We start from the raw sequence: 10,847 nt of genomic DNA, 5'->3' as shown, positions 1-10,847 counted from the left end.
TGAAGATTTGAGGAACTGAATTGTGAAAATTTTACAAAATGAAACAATAGAAAATATACAAATTGACAGTTTTTTATTCGAAACAATATGGAACAAGCATCTTATTCACTGGACAATACTTTTGTTCCAATAACAAACCGAATTTCTTATTACTATAAAATAAATATATAGTAATTTGACTGTTGCACATTCCGGGACCGGGCGGTGGTGTAGAGGCCTTTAACTTAATGGGGATATGGCCGTTGGTGTTATGGCCTTATAACGATCTGGTGACTGCTTTACCAGGCGTGGGCATAGGGGGACGCAACAAGAGGGGCGTGGGCGGCTACCAGGGGAGCATGAGCTGCAACCACAGCTGGGGAAGCAATCTGAAAAAGACAAGGGATTTTTATAAATACTATCTTTTTCTGTGAGCAGCTTAGAATAGGATAATTTAACTCTAACTCATCATCATCTTAAGAGCGTAAGGTTCCGGTCGTTAGTTAGCTTTTTTACACAAAGCGACTTTCTTCGCTGTGCCTAGTAATTCGCTAAAGTATTCCTACGAGTATGTAACTAACGAAATAAAGAAGGTAATATATTAATCATCGCATAGCCGTTTCAAACTAAAAACAAATTTCGCTAAAATTTCATAGAAATAGGGCCATCCATTAAATGCCTACGATAAAATAAATTTATTTCCGTTATCAGGATCAGTATTAATTATTCTAAGTGTGACACTAAATGTAACTTATAATTAAACTCCTACAGATGCTGATATTACACTTACCCTGACGGTGTTAGCGTAAGAAGTAGCAACCGGTGCAACGGTCTTGACTACTCCAGCGCTGACCAGCGGGGCGCCGACGTAGCCCGCTCCCCATGGGGATGCTAAGGGCGCGGCGTACGGTGCGGCATACGGCGCTCCGATGAGGCCGGGGGCGGCGGCCGCTACGGCCAGGAGAGCGGCGAATACAACCTTTACAAGTATTATTTTTACTTTAAACAAGAAATAAGCAGTATGAGTTCAACAACTAAAAACACACCTCTCTATTTGTCAAATCATTATATAAATTATTATAAAGTCCCTCTATTTTCTCAAGTTGTGAACGGATTTTTTTCTTGTTAGAAATTTTGGTAACAGGGTTTTCTGAAGAAGGTTTATATTTAAAAATGCTACTCGTGCAAAACCGGCACGGGTCGTTAGTATTTAATAAAGTGAACCGCCTTTCCACCACAGGCAGATTGAGATCAGGCGTACTCAATTTTTTAATAAAATATACGTTAAAAAATTGTTAGATGCACAGGCTTGCGGAGAGGTACCCAGAAGGTAGTTTCCCCATGTTTTATTAAAAATAAATTAGTGAGATAAAATTCTTAAGATAATATTTCTTTTTTTTTTTACCCTCTCTTAGTTCTCTCTATCGTCATATAAAATCCGCGTCAAAGTCAAAGTCATTGATTCCAAAGCTAGAAGTCCTAAGGCATCCATACAAAAAATGGATTTACCTGATTTTCATCATCTTAGGTTCGTACGGGATTGTACTTCTTTGGTTATTTATTTATAAACACGAATTCCGTCACTCCCGTCCACATTATATTCTAAGTATAATTTAATATTGTGAAGTTGACGTTGTTAAAGAAAATGCTGCAGTGCAGTTTGTTACCGCTTCTTCTGCACTGACGCCTTGGAAGCGGCAGTAAACTTAGTTTTTAAGTAATATATTTGACGTCAACCAAGTAGTTAAACCATACGACAATTATTAAGCGATATAATAATATCCTATAATAATGAATAAAAAATTTTGAATTTTTTGAATTTTTGAATTTTTTGAATCATATATACCTAGAGAGAGCTACTGCAGGGTCGTAATATTTCCATTCTACGTAAGTGACAAAAATAACAATCTTATCCTCACCCAAATAACATTTCGCGGTAAAGTCAATACACATGGTAAATAATTATAGTGTTATTGTTTATGTCTACCGTTCTCTAAGGACATTCGACTTAGTAGTAAGTACATGGGACCTTTCTAACTGGACTGGTCTAGATAAATGTTGATTTTGTTGGTAATTGGCACGGACTGACACATATTTATTTCCCGTTTTTGTGGTACTTATTTCGTTTCTGTTACCGCGTAGCTGGTAGGAAAGTTTACGGTATATTTTATTTCAGGGAAAATCTTGATGAGGGATTTGATGAACTATACACGGCCTATGGGTACTTGTACTAGTGGTTATTGTATATTTATTTAACATGTCTACTTTATCGAGTCTACTGGAAAAGATTTCTTTTGATATAAGCCAGCATCCTGTGTTTGCAATTATTTTCTGTGGACATGAATAAGTTAATAAATAGGAATAACCTGGAACGAAAATTCTTAAATGATTTAAGAAATTTCTTGAAACTAAGTATAGTACTCTCTAATCTCATAGTAAGTAACTGATTATAAGTACTAGTATTTTTAACACAATTCAGGCAATTGATGGCCTGAATTGTGAGAAAAAGTAAAACTTTTTGTCACAAAGAGATTGCTATAAAAAGCATCTTATCTATAGCAGTGGCCGGATGGTAACTAGTGCTCAGCCTTGGCAGGTCGTTGCCGCTTTAGAGAATGTCAGCTTATCTTATAAAAACAACACTAAATAAAAATAAATGCAGTCGAATCATGCCTTCAGCTTTGTTTTCTTGCCAAGGACGAAAAAAAACTATATGATCTATTTATAAGTGCAAGTTCAACATTGAACTAAATAATGTTGCTTAGATCCTAATAGGAACATGGATGTACAAAAAAAGTTGTAAGTGTATGAGCAATTTAGCAATTCACGAAAAATTACTTAGTTTATAGTATGAGTAAGTTCTGACCTTTGCACCAGAAAATTTATTTCTGACTATTTACTAGGTTATCTTCGAAAATATTTTATTATAATTTTAAAAAAATATCAATTCATCCGCAATAAAAACTTATCAATTACCATAATTTACGTATGATTTCGATTCATATGCCATATTTGCCTTCATGCGGTGGGAATAGATATCTCCGCTTTGACAGACTGGCAAGTTAACCACTATACCGCTGAGGTCGACAAACAAGTAGCAAAGGTATACTTGAACTTGAAACTAGTTTGTTTAAATGTCAGAGCGAAATTATATTATTGCTGCCGCCCAGCGGGCCACACGCATAAAATTAAATCAAAGAGCGTATAGTAGTTAACTTTAACACGGAAGTTTAAAACCCACTGCGCCACTGTATATGGTAAGTAGCTATCCAACGTACTCGTATGTAAAAAATAATTATGACGTAAATTAAGTGCAAAAGTAATTCGACGGACTTAAAAGATAGTCTCGATTCTCTTGTCAAACAACACCTGTCATATTTATTTTAATTTTCACTATCTAAGTGTTTTTTTTAAAACTGGGACCGTAATAGTTTCGTCATGTCCGTCAAATTTTATGCGGAAACTATGCGTGTTGTTAGGTTAAAATTTGAAAGATATTTTCGTTAGTAATAACAAAATTACTGAGTGTAGCACAATAAGGGATGCAATTTTTATTTGAGAGCCTTATGCCGTGGGATATGGTTGAGTAGGTAAATTATATAAAGGTTGCTTATATATAATTAAGTATATAAGTAAAATAAATAAAGGCTTTTGATTTAGCCGATACTTTTTTAATATTCGCAACTAAAGAATTTTATGTTGGTAGGTCAGGGGCTAGGTAACCAGGATAATTTTATCAGTGGGGGACGTTGAGAAAATTTCTTAAGAGAAATTAATAAGGTTGTTAATTTCGATTTTAAATTAAGTATAGAATAGATAATGTTTTATTAGAAACTTTTGCTTTACAATAATTATAGAAATTGTGTATAAGAACAAGAAATATATATGTTTCTAAAAAAAAAAATAAACATTCTATAATAAAAAAAAGGTTTTCATATATAAAGTGTTACTAAAAAGGTCTTACCAGTTTGTACATTTTGAAAGGTTAATTTGGGGTGGCTTGATAGAAGAAGTATGGAAGGATGTAGGAGCGAATGTGCAGTCGGAGCGTCAAGTGTGCCTTTTATAGGGCTTAGACACATGGCTCGGCCAAATCCGTCTAACCCTACCCTACTGGGCCTAGGTCATTTGTAGCAGCCTTCAGGTGGGGTATGGTCAGTAAAACAAATCTATGAATTTGGATTTTAATAGCAAGTCGTTAAACTACACGCTAAGGAAGAAGTGGCATACTGCTTACAAATGCATTCGATAACCAAAGCCTTTAAAATGCCACCAATGTTGCGGTACTTAGGATTTTTATATGAGCCATCGTACACAGTCTAAAATCACTGCACGAAGATGGCTTATGAAGTAGACCAACCACAATTAAATCCTACTACTATTATAAAGGCGAAAGTTTGTATGGATGTATGGATGTTTGTTACTCTTTCACGCAAAAACTACTGACATTTGGTATGTAGGTAGCTGAAGACCCAGAATAACACATTGGCTACTTTTTATCCCAGAGTTCCCGCGGGATTGATAGGGTTTCCATGCGGACGAAGTCGCGGGCGGCCTCTAGTAAATAAATATATACAGGACAAATTACACAGATTGAGTTAGCCTTGAAGTAAGTTCGAGACTTGTGTTACGAGATACTAACTCAACGATACTTTATTTTATAATAAATACTTATATAGATAAACATCCAAGACCCAGGTCAATCAGAGAAAGTTCTTTTCTCATCATGCCCTGAATGGGATTCGGACCCGGGACCTCCGGTGACACAGACAAGCGTACTACCGCTGCGCCACAGAGGCCGTCAAAAATTAGAGCATTGAAAATCTTAAGAAAAGTTGGCGTAAGGCATGAGGACCTTTAAAATTGATGCCAATAAGAGAACATTCTAAGATGTGAGAGAACAGCCACTTATTCTATTACAGACGATTCTGAACATTCGATGAAGTATATAGTAAAAATAAAAGAGAAAATAAGACAGTCAAAGTAGAAATTATCGTAGATAAAATAAGACTGTTTCGAAAATGTATTCATGATAAGGGCACGGCTGTCATTGCAAAATAGTTGAGTTGAAATTTCTTAAATTGTAATTTTCCGTTAAAAATCATTATTTAGTGGGCAGAAAACCAAGAACCCCCCACTGACATGTCTATTAATGTTTAAAATACCCGGAAAGGAGTAAAAAGATTTAATCTGTGTCACGGTCTATATATAAAATGTTCCAGGTAGACAACCGTGGGTGTTTCGAAAGAACGACATTCTAGGGACTGTTGGTCGCTTTGCTTTATTTGTAGCTTTGTTTATGCTATTAGCAATATTTGATCATTATTACATCATGCCGTTATAATTTTTTTATTATAAGGCTTAATTTATTTGTGAAGAAATCCTTCTCTTCACACAAGTAGAATGTTACTTTATGCTATGAAGAGATGAGATGTGTGGGATTGCGTGATCAAGGAACATGAAAACTTTCGCCTTACGTTGTAGTCACTCAGTAATACAAGTTTATTTAAAGGAATAAAAACAACTAAATATTGATAATCAAAAAAAATTACACTCTCCATATGTTTAGATCAAAAACTTCAACCTGTACAAATAATACTACATCAAAAATTACAATACATGTTGTTTTCACTATTAAAAAATACCCGATTATTATCAGGTTTCGGTTTATTATCGGTTATAATAGCGGTAGACAATAGTCTATGATATGATGTGATAAGTATCTTGTCTCTAGATTCAAATTTATTGAATTTATAAAACTACGATAGATATTATATTTCGAAAGTACAAAACCTTAAAAAATAAACATGCAAATAATAAGTTGATAGTCACTTGTACTTAACCACAGATTCAAACTTGTATAAGAATCTGATTTTGATCGTGGGATTTCTTATTTATGAGGTTCTATGCAGAGACTATTTGCGTTACTATGTTTATAAGTTTGTTTATAGACACTTGCTTATAAATAGGTTATAGGTTTTTTATTTAGTAGGTACAGGTTTTTTATTTTTTGGGAAGTTCAGAAGTTTTTGTACCTACTCTTAATGCTACTAAAATATTCGAAATAATCTTTGCTTGGTCCCGAGTAGCGTGAAAGCTTCATAGATTTTTTTCCAACCGTACATGAAACACTTGGGTCTATCGATGTATTTTTAATTTCTCATATGATTAATATTACATATGTATAACCTCCAATAGATCTTGATACTTATTATTTTTTTCATAAGATGAGTCCGTAATATGTTTTTCTCTCCGAAAAGTCACTCCTAGTTTACCTACATATGTAATTCAGCGAAATCAAATAAAGGTATATGTCCTAAAATTACGTCATAATACCTATACCAGTACGTCACAATAAAACTGTAAATACTTGTTCTGATCAAGCTTAGTCCATGCTGTATATTGAGTCGTCACATTATGTAACTTTCCTCCAATTCTATCTGTCCTATCTGCCACTTGCCATTTCGGAAGACATTCCTTTCCAACTCATTCTTTCCTGAATTCTAGAAGCTACCATCACCTTCCACATTTTTTTCCACCTTTTTGGCTCTTTAACAACATGACTTTGCTCTTTCCTTTAATGTATCCGTACTAACCAAATATTGTAGTATTTTATAAAAAAAAACCTTTATATTTTTATTTGCAAACCACACATATGTGTACGAGAATTTACTGAATCTGAACCATTTAAATCCATTTGAACAACATAACGGAAACGCCTAGTTGCAACCACAAGTTGTAATATATAAGTGCTAATAGTAAGAACATTATTTACTTTAACTACGTAGATAAACTTGACGAATCTTGGGAAGTTCTATTAACAACACTTCAAAAAAAATTGAGAATCGGAGTTAATATATTTTTCGTTATAAATATAAATTATACGATTATCACCTTATAAAAATGCGTACTAAGAGTAAAGTAGGTATCTTACACTTCAGAATAGAGCTATGAAACGCACAAACACTTTTTTATCCGGGTGTTTTACAGATATGGGCAAAGATAAGCACGTTCCAATGAACAAAAAATCCTGCAGCTTTATAATATGTATCTAATTAAATTAATAACTTTAGGTAACTATACTGGATGTACGTCGGATTTTAATGCAAAGTAGGTATGTAATTAAGGTCAATTAATATGTCCTTATTTTGGCATAACTAAATATTAATCACGATTTTAATATGCGATTCGATCCCACTAGCGTCAAATATGACTGTAAAAATCTCTGTGAAATGATCAAAATCATGTAGTTGTGTTACAAAGAACATAGTAACTCAAATTTATGTCCTTACTACACTTATACCTACATGAAAATTGCCTAGTTGAACACAAGCATAGGTCTAAGCAGGGCAGGGCGTTCTCTTGACATTACTTCATTATACTAGCACTCAGTCAGCTGACTAGTTATCACTAAGTATGTATTTATAACGATACATTGTAGATTAAGTACTTGATAAAATTCATACGAGGGTGTGGTTAATATAACGCAACTAGTAATTCATTTTAAATTAAATGTGTTTGGTTAATTAAAAGTTCGTTAGCTAAATCTTAAGCCTACATGACACATATAACCATGTATACTTCATTCATTTTTCAGGTTTTTAGAATATTTGACCAATATTTGAAAGTTAGGAATTTCGGTTTTGGGTTTCTTAATGTTTAAAAAATACTTTTATACAAATAATAAAAATATACAATTTATTTATTTATTTATTTACTAATTTATGTACACAGAAAACATCGAGACTGATAAACACAAGAAACAAAATTACAAAGGTTCTGTTTAATTTAATTCATATCTTAAAAAAAATTAAACAACGAAAATTCAATTTTAGTAACTTATTAAATTATAAATACATATATATAATTTAATACATTATTAATTAAGTAATTTAATAAATTATTAAATTTGATATTCTTTTTTATTTTTACCTGACAAAACTTACGGAATACCTATGTACATCATAAAAATCATAAAGGTTCGACTGGCAGTGAAGGCATTGTGACATTAAGTCAATACCCGAAACCGCCGAGCTTGCATGAAAAGGTTTTGAATGTGGATGAAGCGAAGGAAATATGCAGAGATCGTGGCAAGTGGAAAGAGGTAGTCTCTGCCTACCCCTCCGGGAAAGAGGCGTGATTTTATGTATGTATGTATGTAATTAAATGTAACATTAAAAAAGTCAAGTAATCATTTGTTTCTAACTTACTAACATTGAGCAGTATTTCTATCATTTAATGACAGAAGCAAACTTAAATTAAATTCTATGCAGAAATGTGTCTGTTTATTGATGCACTTCGATGTCAATTTATCTAGGCCAGTCTAGTAAATAAATATATGTCTACATTTTATTGAAAGATTTATAATGATGGCTCTAAATAATCTTACGATTTCTTTAGTTTGTTTTTATACGTGTTCCGTCGTTAATAAATATTTCCGTTCGTCTATTAACAAAGTATTACAAAAAATTCAAAGTATTACGTATTTTATACTTAATTGTTAAAATTTTATGTATAATTATTATTTTCGACTTAAATAAATTGCGTAGCATAAAATTGTATGCTTGCCTGCGATAATTTCAATTTAATGTTGTTAGTGTAAAAGTTAAAAAAAAATTCAAAATTATTTTGGAATGGCCTTTTACCATCGTCTTCACATGATCCTGGATCAGACAATCCAGGATTACCGTCATCGGTCGGTCAGGTTCTTACAAGAAACAACTTCCGTCTGACCTCTGCAACCTTTGCGTAGGGGATCTATCCCATACCTATTGGATCAGGTAATGTACACAATTGCTGGAAGGAGCAGGTTTCCTCACGATTTTTCAAAGAAATGAAATGATAATTAATTAGTTGTCTTTTATACAAACAAAAGTACAATTTTGTAATTTATGATTGCGATTTCCAACAAGTGTAAAATATGGTAAACAAGAAGCATTGATTAATATGTAAACCACGATGTTCACTCTAATATGAAAATTAGTTTGATACGATCTCAAGATTGGTAGACAACACGTGTGAAGATGACATTGATGTAATAACACAATGCGGTAGATATAACTAGTAGGTATATTTTTTTACTGCTGGAGAAAATTTAATGTAACGAGTACTTGTAGGGCTTTTTGTGTTATTTACATGCATAGTAGACAAACCAAAACCTTGGTTTACTTTGTTTTAACCCTACGGAATATTCAAAATAAATACTAGGTGAGACAAGAATAAAACCAATATATAAATTGTTATAAATTGTCTAATATCAATATGAATCATAAAATTAACAAAGTAACTGATTGAGCAAGTCACTGGGCAATGACGTCACCAAATTCGCTTATAGAAAGTATGGAGAGGCGAGGTATCTTGCTGATGCGACATATGGGGCTGAAGCGACTAAGGGAGCGGCGGGGGCGGCCACGTAGGGGGCCACGACCGGGGTAGCAACAGCATGGTTGACGGCATGGGCGGAGTAAGAGCTTGCATATGGGGCTACGTATGCAGCCGGGGCTACCGCCGGCGCAACCAGGGCTGCAGGCGCCGCGGCTAGGGGGACAACCCCAGCGTTGACGGTGGCGATAGCTACGGCGAGAACAACCTGTAAAATATTCTTCATTTAAAATGTGTTTTGAGTTTTTTATTTATTTAAACGATGAACTTTTTATACCGATGCTGTTTTTTTTTTTCAATCTGATAGTTGTTTGAGAGACAATCTAAGACATTGGTTCCTCTTCAGAGAGGTGAGGATGAAACTTGGACTTAAGCCAGGAGGAAGAAAACAATTATTGAAGTGAAATATATCAAATACTTTTTCCCTCTCCCCTAGAAAAGGCTCTCCCCTGTTTGTGGGCGTTCTTCTTACTATAGGCTGTTAAATTGGTATAATATGATAGCAATAATATTACAAATTTTAAAATTAAAACTCACAACGAATTTGGCGATCATTTTGCTTGGGATGTTGTGACTGCTCACGGGTAGTACGAAATCCGATAGACTGTATTGTCTCCAGGGTATCACAACGTTTTATACTACCTGACGATATCATTGAGCAATAGCATGGTAACATACGCTTATGTGATGCGCAGGACATCGCTGGCCCACCGATTTTTGACCCAGACTGCATGGACGGGTCACGCATTCTAATTTAGACTCTGTGGACATCAATTTCACTGTTGGTTATGTAACGATACAAAGGGAAAAGTTTATAGGTATAGTTTATACTCGTAAAGTTCGTTTTCGTATTGATGACTTATAAATCATTGACTTTTGGCTTTGTTCAAAATGTTCAGAAAAAAGTTAAGGTAAAAAGTATCAAAAATATTTACACAGGTAGTGTTTATTACAATAATTATTATATTTTGCAGTGCTGTACCTCTATACACTGACTAGAGGCTTGCCACAACTTCGCCCGTAGAATAAACATACCCTGTACCCGAAGATAAAGTACGTTTTTAGCGGTGAAAGAATTGTCAAGATCAGGTAGGTAATTCCGAAGATAAGCCCTTATAAACAAAGAAATTAACAAGCTTTAACTCTTTATATTTTTGTCTACATGACATGGGCGTCAAATCACCTCTTGTAACTACAGCTTGTAACATAATATTTTTTAGCAAACAATCACATTTATTGGAGACATTCACCCCGTAATAGGACTTTAGTATTTTTTTTCATAAGTTATACTATGTTAAATTTAAATGTATATAAAATTACACGTTTTATATAAAATGAGCATGGCCTATCTTTCGATCTTTCTATTGCAAATGTCGGTCAGGGTCTTTTAATAGAGAAAACTAGTTGATCACAATGTTCTTGTAGGAAAATGATAATTTAATAGATAAATAATCTTTACGAGAAATATAAACATGATTCATTAAAAT

At 33.7% G+C, this 10,847-nt stretch overlaps 2 protein-coding genes across 2 annotated transcripts; both read right to left on the bottom strand.

Annotated features, from left to right (window-relative positions):
- Positions 1 to 278: 278 nt before the first annotated feature.
- Positions 279 to 3,955, bottom strand: LOC106134893 (larval/pupal cuticle protein H1C-like). The gene is made up of 3 exons (XM_013335036.2): positions 3,944 to 3,955; positions 770 to 958; positions 279 to 368 (listed from the first exon to the last, which is right to left on the bottom strand). Exons 1-3 carry the CDS (start codon positions 3,953 to 3,955, stop codon positions 279 to 281), a joined length of 291 nt encoding a protein of 96 aa, XP_013190490.1.
- A 5,280-nt stretch (positions 3,956 to 9,235) lies between these two features.
- On the bottom strand, positions 9,236 to 9,953 carry LOC106135007 (pupal cuticle protein C1B). Its single transcript, XM_013335166.2, has 2 exons — positions 9,898 to 9,953; positions 9,236 to 9,568 (listed from the first exon to the last, which is right to left on the bottom strand). The coding sequence occupies exons 1-2, from the start codon at positions 9,913 to 9,915 to the stop codon at positions 9,308 to 9,310; spliced, it is 279 nt and encodes a 92-aa protein (XP_013190620.1). The 5' UTR covers positions 9,916 to 9,953; the 3' UTR covers positions 9,236 to 9,307.
- Between the last annotated feature and the right edge of the window lie 894 nt (positions 9,954 to 10,847).

This window comes from Amyelois transitella, chromosome 11, assembly GCF_032362555.1.
Source record: "Amyelois transitella isolate CPQ chromosome 11, ilAmyTran1.1, whole genome shotgun sequence".
Classification (NCBI taxonomy): domain Eukaryota; kingdom Metazoa; phylum Arthropoda; class Insecta; order Lepidoptera; family Pyralidae; genus Amyelois; species Amyelois transitella.
The sequence above is the reverse complement of the archived record's forward strand: the minus strand, read 5'-3'. Positions and strand labels throughout refer to the sequence as shown.

Excerpts from the sequence above, each read along its gene's own strand:
- LOC106134893 (XM_013335036.2), bottom strand. Across the intron at positions 369-769 it reads CTTACGCTAACACCGTCAGG|ATTGCTTCCCCAGCTGTGGT; the intron begins GTAAGTGTAATA and ends TGTCTTTTTCAG.